The 19,161-nt window shown below is 41.3% G+C and overlaps 1 protein-coding gene across 3 annotated transcripts in view; it reads left to right on the top strand.

Moving 5' to 3' along the window:
• klhl13 (kelch-like family member 13) overlaps positions 1-12,086 on the top strand; it is a 45,264-nt gene extending 33,178 nt beyond the window's left edge. For all 3 annotated transcript variants that reach the window (XM_085288845.1, XM_085288844.1, XM_085288846.1), the window contains 4 exons: positions 78-274; positions 1,452-2,247; positions 5,785-5,898; positions 10,956-12,086. In XM_085288845.1, coding sequence (XP_085144971.1) covers positions 78-274; positions 1,452-2,247; positions 5,785-5,898; positions 10,956-11,443 — 1,595 coding nt within the window. In that variant the 3' untranslated portion in view covers positions 11,444-12,086. The remainder of the gene's footprint in view (positions 1-77; positions 275-1,451; positions 2,248-5,784; positions 5,899-10,955) is intronic.
• The last annotated feature ends 7,075 nt before the right edge of the window (positions 12,087-19,161 follow it).

Here is a 19,161-nt window from a genome sequence, read left to right as displayed (position 1 = left end):
AACTATCTGAGTTGAACCATATAAAGATACTATATGTTCAGTTAGTTTCTTCTTTCCCTTACTCTCCTCTGGTGCAGGTGGAATGAAAGAACAGGATTTAATGTGTATCAAGCTGCATGGAGTAAACCGAATAGGCCTCAAGAAGATTATTGACTTTATCTACACGGCAAAGTTGTCACTCAACATGGAGAATCTGCAAGACACACTTGAGGCAGCCAGCTTCTTACAAATCCTTCCAGTGCTGGACTTTTGCAAGGTCTTTCTCATCTCTGGGGTAAGGAAATTCTCACAAAAGTTGTGTTTTTACAGCTATCCTGCAGCTTTTAAGTTAGCTTATTGTCTGAATTAACTGGATATAAAATTTGAAACTTTTTTTCATAAACATTGTGTCATTTTAAACAAATTCCATCTAATCCACAAGTACAAGCTGCAATAGTTGCACACTCTTACTATTTGCACATCCTCTACAGAGAAAATAGCAAAGTAGAGTATGACAAGAGGGCCACCTCAATGCCAACCACATATATTCAATTTGTGTAATGTACTTGGATATTTATGATTTCAAAATATTGTATCTATTAGAGCTGTTTTGTTATATTTTCTAACTTTGTAATTTAATTTAATATATTTTAGTTTAGTTACTATTCTTGGTGTCTTTGACTGTGACCACATCATTTCATCAGGGATTAAAAAAGTATCTTGATTCTGAATATTTTGGATTTGAACTGGTGGGAAAATTGTGAGAGCATGCCTGTGAGGCAGGGTAAGAGCAAAAAACCAAAGACTTATTTTAAATGAAGAAAAAGTACGTTTGAAGAACAATTTTGTTTACGGGTTGTGCTTGTTGTACAGAGTCAAGAGAAATCAGCTTTTAATTATAATTTCAACTGTTAATATGTCTGCCTGCTTTCATTAGCTAAAGTTATCATGCAGTGACTATTAATGCTGACAGCAAAGTGTTTAAAAATGTATGTACTTGTTTTTTCTTTAATGCAGTGCAGCAATCTGTTTTTACTGATAAATTTATCAAGGTGTATTAAAGCTGGTTTTCTTGCCAACTGTCTGAAAACCCACGTTTTTTAAATTTAAAGTGATATAAAATGGACAAAAGCAGCAGAGTCAGTTGACATCTGCTGTGTGTTAAATTGCTAAAGCACTGATTCTTTGTAATGAGACTTCTTTCCCTTGAGCTGAGAATTAGTCAATATCATAGCATATTCTTTCATTTATGTTTCATTCACTGGGACTTGAAACTAGCAAAAGGCCCGTAAATTCACAGAGCAAGGGACTGAGGACATTTTTCCATAGATTTCTATACAACTAAAGGAATGACCAATTGTAGGCCAAGAGTTTGTTTTACTTTCCAAGGGCTGTAAGCTACATCCATCCTTTTCTTTTCACGCTTACTTGCAGCTTTCCAAGATTTTTTACTTGTTTTTTTTTCTGTCAAGGTTTCTCTGGACAACTGTGTAGAAGTGGGACGCATTGCCAACACATACAACCTCACAGAGGTGGATAAATACGTCAACAATTTCATCCTGAAGAACTTTCCCTCATTGCTGGGCACGGGGGAGTTTGTCAAGCTACCATTTGAACGCTTGGCTTTTGTACTGTCCAGTAACAGCTTAAAACACTGCACTGAGTTGGACCTGTTCAAGGCGGCTTGCCGCTGGCTACGCTTTGAAGACAGCCGTATGGACTATGCCCCAAAGCTCATGAAGAACATCCGCTTTCCTCTCATGAACCCGCAGGATCTCATCAATCACGTGCAGACTGTGGACTTTATGCGTACGGACAACACCTGTGTCAACCTTCTCCTGGAAGCTAGCAACTACCAAATGATGCCCTACATGCAGCCAGTTATGCAGTCAGAACGGACAGCCATCCGCTCAGACAGTGCCCACCTGGTCACTCTGGGTGGTGTTCTGCGCCAGCAGCTTGTTGTGAGCAAGGAGCTGCGTCTCTTTGATGAGAGGGCTCACGAATGGAAGGCGCTGGCGCCCATGGACGCACCTCGTTACCAACACGGCATTGCGGTCATCGGCAACTTTCTCTATGTTGTGGGTGGCCAAAGCAACTACGACACCAAAGGCAAAACAGCAGTGGACACGGTGTTCCGATATGACCCTCGCTACAACAAATGGATCCAGGTGGCATGCCTTAATGAGAAACGTACCTTCTTCCACCTCAGTGCACTCAAGGGACACCTCTACGCTGTCGGTGGAAGGAATGCTGCAGGGGAGCTTGGTGAGTTTATTTCCCCCACTTGTTTGCTTTTGTTTCCTTTTAAGCAACAACAGGGGCCTTTAATTAATATTGTATGAGATTTTACACTTTTAATATGAGAGAGCAGTGTGAGAAAGAATGAGCGCTTTAATAAGGCTGCAAGCATACCGACGCCAAGTAATCAAGAGCCGTGCATACACATCATTTGCTGTTTCAACATGTCGCACACATAATGTGTGTGTAATTTAATAAAATTTAGAGGATGGGCACATTATCACAAACACCCTCCCAATCGAATGTAATCCATTACAAAAGCATTTCAGCACATGCAGAATCAATTTCAGTCATCGCAGCCTCAGAGAAGTGTCATGGTTTTTGATGAGGTGTTGTTTAGGGTGTCATAATATATCATGAATAAAATAAGTTTAGATTTTTTTCTCTCTCCGTGTAATAAATTGCAGTGCAATACAACAAAGCCACAGCCTACGCTGATGCAGTCTTAACAAAGTCACAGTGTTTCTATTTGTTCAGAGCTGTGGTAGGTACATAACATTGAACTGTAGGTGATGAGATACAGCTGAAGTTGGCACACAAACTGTGCCTGCAGGGAGGATTAAATAAAGAGGTGGATACATGTTGCCAGTGGCGTTTTCAGTGATTAAAAAGGGAAGAAAAAAAAAAAAAAGCGGGTCATATCAGATCAACTTGTATCAGTAATCTGATGCTTTTACAAGCTTTTTGGTTCACATTTCATCCCTCTGGTGGAAAGACGAAAAGCCAACAGATGTATTTATACATTTATATCTAGTCTTTGTAATTTGGTTGTTGATGCTGAGTAACCAATCTGCAATCTCTGCACCAACTGTAGACCACAGAGAGGTGCCACCCAGTACTTAAATTCAGCTCTGTAGCTGCAGTGGACAGAGAGAGGCTACTGTGGAAGCAGTCTGGGTTATAATTAGACCAAAAAACACAGCACCAGTTCACTGTCAGTCTACACAGCTGCCTCTTCCTTCTTTACGTTTCACTGCCCTTTAACTGCATGCGGTTAGGCCTCCATGTTTTTCTGGATGTGCCCCTTTTATTATATTTGTTTGCTCTGGGTAGATCACGAGGGTGTGGTTTTTCTGTTACGTCAGAAATGCCTAGATTTTAAAAGAAAATCTTCACGACATAGAAACGAATATTTAGAATATACTTGCAGACCTGAGTGTTGCATGGATTTTAGTTTTGTGCTGCTTTTATATTTTCAAAAGGATGTAACAAAGATGCACGTACTTACTAATTCTAGTTCACCATGTTGTAAACCCTTTTATAGCTCTTGCACAATAACAGCTCAGTCTTTTAATATAAAAATAAGACTGCATCAGGCACCTATATATGCTTTAATTGAAAAAGAAGCAAAATGTACAGGTCTCGCTGTATGTCACCACAAGCTGCCAGTTTTTAAAATTATTATTCTGTTTTCTATTTTCTATTTCTATTGTTGTGGTGAAGAACTTGTAGAAAGAAAAAAAAATCCATGCTAATTACAAATGTGACCTTTCCAGCTTACAGAAGAAAATCATACATTGAATACATTTCAAGGTTTAAATGCAATTTATAATTTCTTTATTGAGAAGTTGCTTGTGATGAATTCCATTTTCAGCAACTTTGCAGTTTAGATACGGTCAGCACAACTGTGCTATTTCCATCAAGTTGGTGTGAGAGTTTGTATACTGCTGAAGGTCACTTTGATAATAGTCGTTGAGCAAGCAGACCTAGGTATCCACTGATTTCCTTGGTGAGACTTATCCAGCTGGTCCAGAGGTGACTCACAATCCTTGTGAGGGAACATTGGATTACCAGGATTTCTAAACTTATTGATGATACATTTAAATTTGTTCTGACTCATTTATGAAGAAACACAATGTGAGTGAACTAATAACACAATGGTTTAATCATTTACAGTGCAGGCTGGAAAAAACCGGCTCCTGAGCTGAGTAACTAACAGGAGCTCCTCTATAACCCCATATACTTCAGTGGCTTATGAGTCTTGTAAAATGAGGAGGAATTTTGAAGGACTGCACTAAACAAAAATCTTTATCTATTTCTATAATGATATGATTGAACAAAACTCACAAGCTTATACTATTCAGACTATAAAAGCTGTTGTGACGCTGATTTTCTTGTGAGCTTGGGTTTATTGTTTTCTCTCATCACCGAGCGTTCTCAAAGCTTCAGGGAATGCACTGCTGCCCTGGAAATTTCTTCATTGAAATTTAGCAGTGCGACAGACTGGCGACCTGTCCAGGGTGTACCCTGCCTCTCACCCTAAGACAGCTGGGATAGGCTCCAGCCCTCCAGCCCCCCCCCCCCCCCCCCCCGCCCCCCCGCCACCCTGAAAAAGGATAAGCAGAAGCGAATGGATGGATGGATGGAAATTTTGAATTCATTCTTCCCTACACTATTGTAAGGCACCCAGGTCTCAGGTAGCAAAGCATCCCTGAATAATGATACCACCTCCACTATGCCTTACAGCTTTGGTGTTTGTTTCAGGAATGAAAAGAGTTTAAGCAGGTTGTAGAGATTCGTTTTGCAGGTAACGTTGGGCTCATTTCCACCGTTTCTATTGGGATGTACTCTGTATTTAAGTCTGTTTGTGCTTAACTGTCTCAGTTGTAATTTTTGCAGGTAGCTGCTTCTGGAAAGTGGAGCAACAGTCCTGATTGTTCAGAATTTTTCCTCACTCATGTCTTTAGAAATACCTGTGTAGCCTTTCCCAGCTCAGTGTACTCCTGTAGCACTCTTCTGAGGTTCTGTGAAAGTTCATTGAAGCATGTTTATGGGGATTGGCTCATCTACAACCTACATTTCCAGACTCCGTAATTGGAGCACCTCACTTCAAATACTTTCTTCAGCAAGTTCAATCCAGAAATGTCGAAAACTGGATCCCAGATATAGTGAACGCAGAAATGATGAAACAGATCAGCCACTGGTGAAACCCATTTTATTTGCCAGGAAGCCTGGAGCAAGTCAACAGGGGAATTATGGGACTGTAACCCATAATAAATGGAGAAATTCTGGTAATTCTTAGTAGTTCACAAATCTTTGTCATAAATGTTAACAAGCTCTAGTGAAATGGAAACGTGTGATTCTGCATTGTTAAACTGTGGTGTTTGATGTGAAGGTAAATCATTACCCTTCTCCATCAATGCAGTGATCATACATGTTGATGGACCCTGGCTGGCTGGCTGGTTTTGGGGTTCCCAGCCAGCAATTATCAGCCTGTGAGCATCTGATATGAACCCTAAGGTCCCCTTTCTGATTTCTCTGATATTTTATAGAACCATCAGACACCTTAAGATGAAAGCTCGAACAATCTCACTATTTCCTGCACAGTCAGTGCATTCAGAGCTGGTGGGGATGTGTACTCTCTATTTAAATCCTTGTTTTAGCTCCCACGCTGAGACCCTCCAAGGCCTCATTTGCTGCTGTTTGTCCTCCTTAGTTGTGTCTTGACCTACTTTCTACTAATACAGTCTTTTTTTTTCTCTTTTTTTCATCTGTTTCTTCAAGCTACTGTGGAGTGCTACAACCCAAGGACAAATGAATGGACATACGTTGCCAAAATGAATGAGCCACATTATGGCCACGCTGGGACGGTGTACGGTGGTTATATGTATATTTCAGGTAAGTGGCTCCAGGGAGTTTTGAGTTTATTATCGGCTTAAATAAATAGAGATGTAATGTTGCATGACTGGGTAAGAGTTGTTTTTTTTAATTGCATGTTTTAAAGTTACAATAGCAATAAATTTTATTCTCTGAATGTGTTATATAACTGCAAGGTGGGGTCACAATAGTATCTCATTTTAGACAAACCGTACATAGAGTTCTGGAGTTATATGTGAGTCAGGATTTTTCTGACAGCCTGTTAATGCTAGGTGTTTTTATCTTTCAAACTTCATATAAAGAAAGTGTCTTTCACACTTCCAGACTTTTGCAAATCTTTCCTCACACTTTATTCATCTATGCTGAGCATGCTTTTGGAGCCTGCGAGGGTTCAACACTTAGGGCAGATGGCGGACACTGAGAATTGGGCCTTCAGCCAGCCAGTACTTTCTCTTTAGGTGACACCTGGGCACTTGTTCACTTAATACGACGGAAAACAAATCCTGCAGTATGGAGATGAGCCCTAGTTTCTTAGTGTGACTAATCCAGAGAGGTGCTACAAAAGATGGGGAACGGTGGTGGTGGTGGAGGGGGATTGGGAAGGATGGAGCAAAGTAGAGGACTAGAGCCTGTGTAGGAGGTGTAACACAGAAGAGACTGTAATAATCCCTCCTGGCCATGGGTACTATGATCCATCTGCAACACATGAGCAAAAAAATTGTTTTATGCAAAAATATTTTAAAAAATAGATAATGGTTTTCAGCATTGTTTTTTTTTTTTTTTAATATATATATATATAGAAGGGGAGATAGAAGTAACAATCAGAATGGAAATGGTGTTGGTATTTTGATCCTTTAATCCTCCTGAATATGAATACATTATGAACACCAACACTTACATAGTTGCATTAAACGCATATTGTACTTACAGTGCCACCTGGGAAACTTTAGCTAATGAAAATAAAATATTGAAATGCTCTCTAGCAGCAATATACTAGCAGCAGTATTAAACCAATTTACAGTCTGAGGTGTTGACCAGCTTGCATGCAGTTTTATTAGATCCAGCAGTGTGATCACTGTGCACACAAGCCGTGAATTCAATCCACAGACCTGCAAATGTTTGCCGGTGTTAGATGGTCCTACAGAAGGCACCTCACATTCTCTATCACATTGGTTCCAGTTATCTTTCATGTTTAGCTGGAAAAAATTGCCACATTAAAAGTACATGCAGCCCCTTTGATTTGATTTTTATATCACCGAACTCTGACGTGCTGGAAAGAGGCCAAAAGCTAAGGACTACCTCCACACATGAGTACTATCAGGGTTTATATAAACAATTTTTAATTAGTTAATATTTCACATTATCAGGGAGAAGAACTGGGGCATGTTTGGGATCACACAGATCACAAGATTTGGCAGACCTAATATTAGAGTGGAGCCGAGATGAAAGCCACACATTTTACTTTTTAATATAACTAAAGTGAAATGATGAATAACAAAACGGTCACGGCCTGAGCTAATCTGCTGGTAGCCAGCTGTATGAATCGCTTCGCCCCTGGCAGTACTTTCCACTTCGTAGCGTTTATTTCCACTTTTTGATAGTCTAATGGCTTATCCTTTGTGTGTGTGTGTGTACGTTTGTGTGTTGGTCTCATGCTTCAGAGATACAATCAATCACAGTTCAGCAGTCTTGTAAATTCTGCTATTGTAACAGCTGGCTGTGCACCTGTGACAGCTGAAAATATGTGTCAGGGAAAATGAACGCTTGCGTTACACGATCAAGCTGGTCAGGCAGTTTTCTGAGTACAGCTGTGGGTTATAACACAACAGCGTGTTTTCAAGTGCCTTTAATGCCCACGGCACAGGTAAACGAGCATTACCCATTAGTGCAGTTTTGTTCCGGCGAGTCCCTGCTGTAGCGTCCGCGGTCTCAGAGGTTACAGTCGCGCTGTGCAAGGTGACCCGAGCTAGAGTGCACTTCTGTGTCTAGCTGTCACAGTACATCAGGTCACATTCTCCGGCTGTGCTGCTGCGCTGTCTGAAGGTATTCTGTCAGCTGGATGAGCCTGACGAATGCACTCAGCCCACAGACCATCACGGCTCAAGTGGTGTGACAGAGTTCAGACACAAGCACTGAAAACGGCACAGAGCAACGCTGCTGCTGGTCCACATTCCTATCGAGAGATTAAGACCCTTTGGTTTTACTATTACACTTTTTCCGAGTGTTCTGATGATTTGTGTGTGATTGTTGCTTCACTGACTGGGGATTTTTGAGGTTTTCACAACTCGCTAGTTGTCTGCTAATGGTGTTTTTATGTAAAGAAAAAAATGTTGATGTAAATCTCATGGTTGAGATTTTTATTTTTATTTTTTTTCCTCCATTAAAGATGATTATATTTGATCATTTATATTAATCGGGACATTTTATATTTTAAAAATCTAAAGTACTCTCCGCTTTAATTCATCTATGCTGAACATGCATTTAATGTCAGTGAGAGCTGACAGTAATCTCAAATGGATATGGTTCTGTAATGCAAACCTTCTTTCTTCAGGTTACTCTGAAAAGTGAGAAGAGGGTAAAAATTGGAGCTCAAGATTTTTCATTTTCTTTCATCATCCCTTTCTAGCCTCTTTATTTTAATGTCAGTGTCTATTTATTTTAAACCGTCCCGCAGTAAAACTGATCAATATATGGACGTGCTTCCTTCAGATCAGGATATTTTCTAGTGTAAAAATCTGCTGGGCTGAATGTGCTTTTTGATTCTTAGCTTACATGTGTGTTTATATTTAATTTCTTTGCATTAATAGTGACATTTCTGCACTAAGCTTGTACTGGCCTGCAGAGTTGTTTGGATAAATTGAAATAGTTGAAAGTGGTCATTTGAAAGATGGTTAAGAAAGATTCCTTTTCATATTTTTTCTTATTTCTGACAGTCTGCTAGGTATTTGTATGTTTGAACTCGCTACATCATTTAAAAACACTGTCTTTCACACTTACAGATTTATGCTAATCATTCCTCACACCTTTGATTCATCTGTGCTGAACATGCATTTGAAGTCTGTTTGGGCTCAGTGCAGAGAACTGACGGTGGTCACGAATATTAGGTTTCCAAATGGTGATGTCCTGTGATGGCTCCACATTGAATCATATGAAATGTTGGTCGTATTGACATAGTTGCTGCTCTCGTGATATAATGGAGGTGTTGGTTAAGACGGTTACAGCGTAGCTCCTCTGCCTTTTTTGTGTGGAGTTATGAAGTGAATTTAAAAAATAAGGGGCTTCTGCTTAAAACCTTAAGAGAAAGTGTGTTGAATTTCATTGTATGACTTAAAACCCAGAAGTGATGACCCATAATGGCTCATAACTGTCTGAAATTTCAATTTGCTGCTCACCTCAAGAGTAAATAACTGTCTATTTTATCAGGAATAGTGAATAGAGGGAACAGGGGAGCCATTTAGAGCTCATATTCCTGCAGGGACTAATAGTCAGAGTGAGATGTCATACAGCTGTAAAATGAACTTGACAGTACGACTTCAAGAGGGTGATTATGCTCAATGGAGAAACGCAAGTGACTGAAAGTATTTTGCATGACACAGAGGCCATAAATGCAAACCTCTCCATTCTTCAAGCCACTCTGAAAAGTGAGAAGAAAGTAAAAACTGGTTTCATCAAGCCTGCGCTGCCTTTTGTATGTTAATGTCAGTCTACATATATTTTAAACCACTCTGCAGTAACGCTAATCAATACATGGATACATAGATCGTTACATATGGGCTCTCTAACTCATTATGGGGTATTTTTGGAATCTGCTAAGCCCCCTCCCCACCTCCCCGTCTATTTCACATCATTTCTGTGAGTCCCACATATGTTGGCACTGATTCAACCAGGTTGCTGGTTTTACAAGGGGACTCTGCAGTTGTTTTATATCTGCATGGCTGAGCAGGGAAATGTTTTGGCGTGGTAAAACAAGGGCATATGTAGCAGACATTATGAACAATATCGCAGTCTGCCCTAAGCTGCCTATGGAAGGGCAAAAGCTCCTCGGCAAGTTTGTCAGAGCTGGGATCAATTTGGCAAAATCTTGTCTGCTCTTAGTGTCTCTCTAATGGCGCTGATTAGACAAAGATACTGGAAAACTGATCAGACATTATTGTATTAGGGAAAGGCCAAAGCTATTGAACTGAATCAAAATAGCAGCACACTCCCTTGAGAGGTATTACAAGGAGGCTATTTTGACTCCAGCACTGTTCTCTTGTCAGGGTTTTAATAGCTGATTTGCTCCGTGGACTACTTGGATAAGGAAAACGGATGGTGAGGCTATCTTTGAACCTGATCAGCTAAGGGGTTGCTCCATCAGAGATCTGAGTCATGGCAGCTGAATAGACGGCTTAGGCCTGAACAATAAACCGAGCGCACGATCACTGGGCAGCAAGAAAAGAGGGATACTGCCTGTATTCGGCGTGCTCTGCAAATCTTCACTGGATTTGCTCCTAGTCAATCTGCCTGGGGGGGAGGGGTAGGCTGGCTTCCACCCAAATGCATGCTGGGATTGTGTTCCTCTTTATTTTAAGCCTTCCCTGTAGACATGTCCTGTTTTTTTGTTTTTTTTTGGTTGTGTTTTTTTCCCTCCTTCCCCACTTTCCCTCAGCATTGTGTGTTGCGGTGTCTACAGACTGTTTGCGTGAATGCGCGTGCATGCGTGGACGCTTTGTAATGGTGTTCCACTTTGTACTGAGCGCTCCTCATCAGCATTATTTCATGTTGTGGAAAAGAGGCTGAAAAGCTATTGATGTCACCTCGGTTTGTGGGTTCGAGTGAAGGTGTGGAAAAAGGGGATCAAAGAGAAGTCAGAGGTCTTTTTTTTTTTGTTTTTGTTTTTTTTTTGTTTTTTTTTTAATGTGCGGCCTTCCAGCGTCAGAGCTGGCTGATGCTCCACATTGCCCAGATGAATAAAAAGGTTGGCTGACTTGAGCGAACGAGTCATTAATCTGTCTGAGTGACAGCTTCTCCCAACTAATGAGCCTTGAGCCCTAATTTCCATGCTCTTGTTTCGTTTTCTATTTTTTTTCTTGCTGCAGGTGGAATCACTCACGACACTTTTCAGAAGGAGCTGATGTGCTTTGACCCGGATGCCGATAAATGGACTCAGAAAGCGCCCATGACGACAGTTCGCGGCCTCCACTGCATGTGCACGGTGGGCGACCGTCTTTACGTGATCGGAGGCAATCATTTCAGGGGCACCAGCGACTACGACGACGTCCTCAGCTGCGAATACTACTCCCCCGCCCTCGACTTGTGGACACCTATCGCCGCCATGTTGCGAGGTCAGAGCGACGTGGGCGTGGCCGTGTTTGAGAATAAGATTTACGTGGTGGGCGGCTACTCGTGGAACAATAGGTGCATGGTGGAAATAGTACAGAAGTACGACCCCGAGAAAGACGAATGGCACAAAGTTTTCGACTTGCCCGAGTCACTGGGGGGGATCCGAGCCTGCACACTCACAGTTTTCCCCCCTGATGATATGTCGGGCTCACCCTCCAGAGAGTCGCCGCTTTCAGCACCTTGATGAGCAAAGGGGGTGAGCCCTACTCCGCTCATACCCCCGTAACCCTTCCCCACCCCCCGACAGCCCCCCTCAACAAACACACCTTATAGACTTTGTTTGCACTTCCTTTATGGACAACATCTGTACTGCATCCCAAATTACCCCCCCAAGTCCACATCCCCTAAAGCTGTGCAGAACCCCGCCTCCCACATCTGCGTGATGAAACCTACATACCAACATGGTTTGGCAACCTAATTACATGTTAATTTTGCATACTTGGTATATTTTGGCAGGAAAAAAAACAACAACAACAAAAAAAACAACCTCCACTTGAAAAGTGACTTTGCAAATCAACTTTTCTACCTGATGTCCAGACTTTTCTTATGTCTCGTTTCTTTTGGTGTTCTACCTTGAGATGTTGACTACCACACTGACTCTCTCTTCTAGTCTATGCCAGGTTAGATGCAGGTGACGCCCTCCTCAGACAGCAAACGCATAGGGACCGATGAGCTTTTGAAAGACAAGTGGTTTTTAACTCAGGGGTTGGCCCAGGCCCCATCTTCGTCTCTCTTGCAGTTTCACTTCTTTCCTGCTGTTGGTATGAAACTGTTAACAAAAATGGTGTTTTCTAAATTTAATAAACATAATTTTGAAAGTAATCAAATATTGTCCTCTTCACTGGCTACAGCTTGAAGTTGCACGTATCCAGGTCGTATTTTGATGTCTGAGTGAATCTAAAATCTCTTATACAGGATTCATGATCATTAATCAGCTGAGAGAGAGAGTTGGCTTCCTTTGTTGCTTTGTAAACTTGTCTGTAATGAATGAGCTGTGAATGACGTGAAGGAAAAGATCAATCAGTCTGTTTGTGGGGAACGATGACTTCGCTTTTATACTGCGGAGCTGGACTGTATGCAGTAAAGGATAACCGCAGACATAGAGTGTGATTTTTCTTTTTAGAGCCACGCTGTTGAAGCACTGTCCACCCAGTGATGCAAACTACACTGCTGACAAGTGTTAACTGGAATTTGGCAATTCCACCGCTGTCACCTCTTCTCCTGCCATCATGACAGACTGTAATGTCGCCCACAATCTGCCCACCTGCTCCCGGATCATTAAAGCCTTAATAGCAGCATATGGTGTCCGAGACGTCGGCTTCAAGCTGTTACTAGGAACAAAAGGTTTGTGTAATCATCAGGTGAGTTGGCTCCAGAGCTTTAAATCCTCATTATAGTCCCATTATGTCCCTTTAATGAGATGCTGCAATGGTGCTTGAGATTTGAGATTTTAATGCCTGTTTCTGTGTTTTCCAGAGCAATAATCTACTATAGGTCTGTCTTTTAATTAGATTGTTTTAACATGTTATGAATTGATATGCGTTTGTGCCTTTTTTTTAATGTTTCATTTTGAGGCTCTTATGTGCTAAACGGGTCAGTCTTGTTTCATTAGCTACATTTTAGCTTGGTCGTGTTTTTTTGAGGGTTATGTTAATGTCACACGTCAAAAAGCTTTTTTTTTTTTTTTTTTCTAAAGAGTCTTATTATGAAGTCCTTTTTAAATGTAACAGTCTGCATCATTCATCTAGTTTTAAAAATAGGCACTTTGTAATCATTTTAATGGAAAGCCACTGAATACACAGAGGAGCAAAACATGTGATGCGCACAGCTGCTAGATGAGGTTGCAGGAGTAGGACTTCAGTGCCGTTGTTGCCTGGACATTTAACTGAAAATAACCCTTACACTGGTTACCATTTACCCTGTGGATCTGCTGAATATGAGAGAAGTAATGAGAGCAAAGAGAAGAGGATGGAGTGATGCTGCAGGTAGAAAGTAGTAAGATAAGATGATAACCGCTTCAGTTAGCATGCTGGGAAAAAGGGTGATTATTTAGACTGAGAGACTCTTTAAGGCTAATAACCTAATCCACCTCCTATCGTGTAAAGTTTGATTGCTAAGAAACATTTTCTGCTAATTGAATATGTCCCTGATATAACGAGTTTATGTAAGTTTGTCAGCTAAAGAATCTTTCTTTTAGTTGTTATGCTGTGGTACTTTTCTTTTTATTATGCTTGCAGTCTTAGCCAGTCGGAGCAAATAACTGAAAGTATAAAGGCAAAGAATTTTCAAGCCATGCTGATGCTGGACTTTATTATCTGTATATTCTAGCAACTGGTAATTCACTCGGTGTAAATGGTAAAATAATTTCTTCTGGATCAGAATTATTATAGTTTTATTTTTTTTATTTCCTAATTAGTTTTGGTTTTTAATTAATTGTAGTTTCTTGAGTGGATCTTCCTATTTCAGTTTTGTTTGTATTGTTTGAAATGGTTTAGTTTTAGTTTCTAGTTTTTAAGCACGTTAGCAAGCTAATGTTAGCAAGCTAATGTTAGCAAGCTATTTAGCTCATAATCCCTCAGGGCTCAAGAAAACCTCAAAGATTTTTATAGTATAGATGTTTAACCTTATTATGATGACCGTTTTATCCCAAAAAAATTTCTTTCACAAAGCAGCTACACACTGAAAATATATTACTGCAAAAAATAAGGCACCACTTAAATTACACATAGGATCTCTATGAACAAAACATTCAAGTTGAAAATCTTTACAGCCTTTAAATTTGTGTAATTTATTGAGAACAAAATGACTTAATGGTCATAATGGAAAACCAAAATCATCAACGCTTTCATGGTTGGATTCAAAATTACACCAAAAATCAAGATCATTGATTTGTTATTGTTATTGAAATCACAGCCTGAACCAATCATAATGCCTGTATGCACTCTGACAATGTCTGGGATGAGGTTATGGATGGCATCCTGGAGGATATCCTGGACAGCTTTTTGGTGCAATTTAGCAGTGTCTCATGTATTACTACATAATGAAGTCTGGAGAACATGAGGACTAGCTGGTGGGCTCCAGGATCTGCCAAACATTCGCCTACCTAAAAGCAGCCAGGATAGTGTTGGCCGGTGTGTGAACCCAATTAGCCACCAATAATGTTTACATCCTGCTCTCACTGTGGAAAGACGTATGCTTCATTCTGCTATTATGACCAGGTGTAGTTTAGTGAAGGAGAAAGTAGTTCCTTCCTGAAAGTGCTCTTAGTAAGGTTTGTGTTGAAAACCAGGTCCTGATGTATTATTAGCTCTTAGAGCACAACAATGCAAGCACCATTTAGTTCCACTGTATTCAGGAGAAGGCAGGATTTTCTCCAGCCAATATCACCGCTCCATGGCCTGTGCAGTGATGCAATGAGCGATGATCCACATTAAACGTGTAATTCCTCTCGAATGGGTCGCGCTATTGTGTTTTTGCAAGCCGCAGTCAATATTGCATGATGCAGAGCTTTGTGTATTCTGAAGACTGAACATTTAGGTATTATTGGACAATGTGTCCTCGGTGCTAAACCAAAGAGAACTGGAGCAAAAAATTACAAGCGTTCACCCATCCTCCTCCTCCTCCTCCTCCCCTCCGCTTCACTACCTGTGTTTCTCGGTGGATTTCTTCGCCACTGGAGGCATGTTCTCTTGATTCATGAAGCAGATAAAAGAAGAGCGAGTGAATTACGACCTGACTCTTGACACATGAACGCGGCACACATTTGTGGCTCCGTGTGTCTCCAGACGACGACGACTCCTCCTCATCTCATCCCAGTTAGAAAATGACCTAGATTCTCCAGGCTGCTGGATGTGTTTACATACACTGAGCGCTGATGACATTGTCAGTCAGAAAGCATCGCTCTCAGCTGCGAGGAGTGGGGCGCTTTTTACTGTAACCAAAGCGCCTATCCACCTCCCGTCATGATGAAATAGTGTGCAGAGCCACAGATCCCTGCTGTCCTCTGACTGCATGCATGATGGTGTTAATGGCTATTGATCCTTCTGACTGGCAGACAGCCAAGATATCTGGATGTTACGCCTGCTAGATATATTTATTTTTGCAGTGAACTGCAAGCTGCCTTCTGTTATTAGACTCCACAAAGGTTTTTTCTCTCCAAAAAAAAGAGATTTACATCTCTCTTCTCTCCCTCATCATGAATATTCACAAAAGGTCAAGTCCTTGTGCTCCTCCTGAGCTCTCTATCCCCCCTGACTGTGTCCTGAATAACATGTCCCTGATTCATCTCTTGTTCCAGAGCTTGTTCCTGCCCTGGCTGTATTTTTAATATAGCAGAGATGGGAGGGGTAGGCCTAATTGGGATTTGTTTTGTTCAACATCTGGCCATGTATCAGTCCTAGATTTCGCCTCAGTTGTATCTCACATGTAAAACATTGTATGTAGGGATCTGACTTGCATCTTTAAAAAAAGCACATCGTTTCTCCCTCAGTTTGATCTTCTGTCCTTCGTCTAAAGGACAGGGCATGATGTGCCTCTCTGAACCACCTCACTGCATTTGTATTTAAAAGTCATATTTCTGTGCTGACATTTGTGAAGGTGCACTAGTGCTCGGGTTTCAGACTCGTCTGTGAAGACTGAGCTGTGGGAGAACATGCAAAAAGTCGACTGGAGACTTGATTGACAGGAAGCCTCTCCGAGGTGCCTCCCTGCTTTCAATCCATGCATGCTGGGGATATGCTCCAGTGCCCCCCTGACAACGGGCAGGAGAAAGTAGAGAATATGAAACTGGGAATTTTGTAGAGAACAGTGGAGTTTGCACACTTAGAGCTTTAAAGTGTAAAATTTGGCTACAAAAAAACTGTAATTAACCCTCTTTGGCATTTATCACACATTTGCCTCAGGTAAACTGCTTTAAAAGTCTCTTCCCTTTGACCAGCTGAAGAGAGCGTGGATCTAGAACAGTTCAACCGCTCTGGGAAAACTACTTGACCTCGCATGGGTTAAATACAGCTCCCGGTTAGCTTCCCTACAGGTTTTCTGCACCTGAGCTCCAAATGAAGCTTTTTACAAACTCAATTAAAACAAATTACTGGTCAAACATTCAAAGCATACCCGGCAATACAAAGCAATGTATCCTGACTGTAGCCAGAAACTGCGACAAGATAAGATTATTTAGGAAAGCAAGCCTTGGAAAAAAAAAATCAGCTTGACTCATTCTAGTAATTTATTTTGACATTTGTAAAACACATGCTGTGGCATTTTGAAACATAGACACGGCAGATTTGAAGCTTGTAAAATATTTGAATTCTATAATTGTCATTTATCATGTATGCATTGTCATATTGGGGACCTGCAGTTAGGGTTAGGGGTTTTTGCAACATATTTTTCATAATAAAGGTCCAATGCATGAAGATTTTTTTTTTTTTTAAACAGGATGAAAGTTCACTAGTGGAGGAAGAAGCACTCAGATCTTAAGAACGCGTAAAGGGAAATGTCGAGTCAAGTCACCTTTTTATAGAGCACATTTAAAAACAAGGGTTGGACAATATGTACTTTGTTGAAGCAGTGCCTGCACAAGAATTCACAGAATAGAAAGTGCAAATTTGTCTAGAGCAAAGAGGGAAATGCAAAATATAAGCCTGATGAAAAATGAGAAACACTAGCAAGTATTACAGTCAAAGTGTATTCTGTAGTAAAATGCTTCCACCAGGTGACTGGAGGTATTTGAGTAGAGACAGCTCGCTGAAATGTTCAAGAAAGCAGTTTGTGGTGCTTTGAGCTTTGTGGCGTGGGGTTTTATCCTGCTGGAAGCAGCCATCAGGAGATGGGTGGTCATAAAGGGACGGACATGGTCTGCAACACTACTCGGGTAGGCTGTGGTGCTTAAATGGTCCTCCACACTATTACACTCCCAGCAGTGTAAACTGTTGATACAAGCAGGATGCATCCATGCTTTCATGTTTTTTACACCAAATTCTGACCCTACCATGTGGCTGTAGCAGCATTCAGCAACAGCAAATCGAGGCTCATCACGGTTTTTGGACGACTCTCTGTAAACCCTGGAGATGTTTGCGTGGGAAAACTCCAGCAGAGCAGACGAGGACTTTCTGAAATACTCAGGCCTGCATGTCTGGCACCAACAATCATGCCACATTCAAAGTCACTTAAATCTCTCTTCTCCTCATTCCCATGCTCTGTTTGATCTTCAGACGTGAGTGTATACAGTTGTATGCTTTTTATCGAAGTTTGGTCCAATTAAATGGTGTTCTGTGAAAAGCACAGCGATACCTTTTGAAATGTGATGTATGTCAAAACTGTGCCCTTGTACATTACTTGACTAAATATACTTCATTTGGCAAACCGGACATGGTTATGAAGAAATGGTTATGATGAAAAGCCTGCGAGGTCACATGAAGGGTGGAGGAGCAGAGCAGGGGAGCATGTGTGACAGTGCCGATGCCAAAGTGATTGATAACCCTCCTCGCGAAGCTGAGCTCAGACTCAACCTCGTCAGCTCCTCCTGTATAATGCCAGGTTGCCATGGTTACCCTAGCTCTTCATACAAGAAAATAAGGGGAGTGGGGCGGGGATGTGTTGGGGGGGGGGGGCATTTTCTCCTCCTCCTCCATATCTTTTGACATGCTGTGGCGGAGCTTTCCTGGGGGGTTGAGAGTGGGGAGTGCTGACCTGCCTGTCAAACACTGAATATACGAGAAAAAAATAAATAAAAAAAAAAAATGGTAGGAAAGCAGCAGTGATGGAAAGCTTCCTCTTCAAACACAAACTCTTCTCCTCGAACTCCCCCTGCGATGCACAAATGTGTCTGAGCTGATTACCACTGCAAACTCATTTTCATCCCTGTAAGAACAACTAATTTCCATTTCCAGCACATTATCACTGAGTGCATGCCAGAGGTGGCTTTAATGTCTGCAGTGCTCTTTGCAATAATGACCTCTAGTGGTTTCCAGTGAAGGCAAACGAGACTCGGGCTGAACCTGTTTGGAGAGATGTCTGGATGATGCAAAGGAAGTCCCACTCGTGCTCTTGCTCTTTGTTTTTTTTCCATTTGCAAAAAAGGGAAATATCATCATCTATGCATCCGTCATCATCCTGCCAGTGACATCAGGCTTACACTTGGAGACAAAAGGTAATCTTTTTATTTACAGGGTTGCAGTTGTAGCCAAGACAGACAGACACGGAAGTAAACAGGATGGGACGCCTGCAGGGGGAGATCAGTTGTCACAACCACCCACTTAGACCCGCTGATTCCTCTGATGAAGCCCCCCCCCCATTTAAAAAGCTGCTTATACACTCGACTAAACTAAACCAGCTCATTTGGAAGAGGTTTTTGATTGACACCCTTTCATTTTCCCTTTTCATTTTCTTCATTGTACTCTCGTCAAAGTGCCTAAAAGACTAAAAGGGGAGGAGGACCAGTTCTGCATTTAAATCAAACCAGTATGTGTTCTGGCACCATTTCCAATAATGGGCACTGATGGATGTCTGACCTACTTTGAACATTTTATGCCCTGTAAAACCTGACCCCAGCGGACAGAGAAAGCAACCATTAGTGCCCCTGCTGGTGGATTACAACTACTGATATTAATAATAACATTTATACATACGTAGTGCTTTTTTTTTTTTCTTTTTTTTTCCCCCAGTGCCAAATGCAAATTAATTTTTCACAAATGTTAACTGCCTGGAAGTGAATGACAGTTTTGAATGGGAACCTGTATAATGTTATGGGATGAATATAGTATTACAGCTTCCAATTATTTTCATTGCAGAAAAGCCTCTTAAAGCCTCACCTACGTGCTGCAGCACAATCAGCAGAAAGATCAAATCATGAATTGATCAGTCCTTATTCTCTGTGGTGCCGTCGCAATGCGAGAAGCAGAGAAA

The sequence above is a fragment of the Mchenga conophoros genome, linkage group LG10, assembly GCF_057382185.1.
Source record: "Mchenga conophoros isolate Kocher_MC1m ecotype Shallow Benthic linkage group LG10, M_conophoros_male_GT1.1, whole genome shotgun sequence".
In the NCBI taxonomy this organism is placed as follows: Eukaryota; Metazoa; Chordata; class Actinopteri; order Cichliformes; family Cichlidae; genus Mchenga; species Mchenga conophoros.
This window is presented reverse-complemented; position numbering and strand designations above follow the sequence as displayed.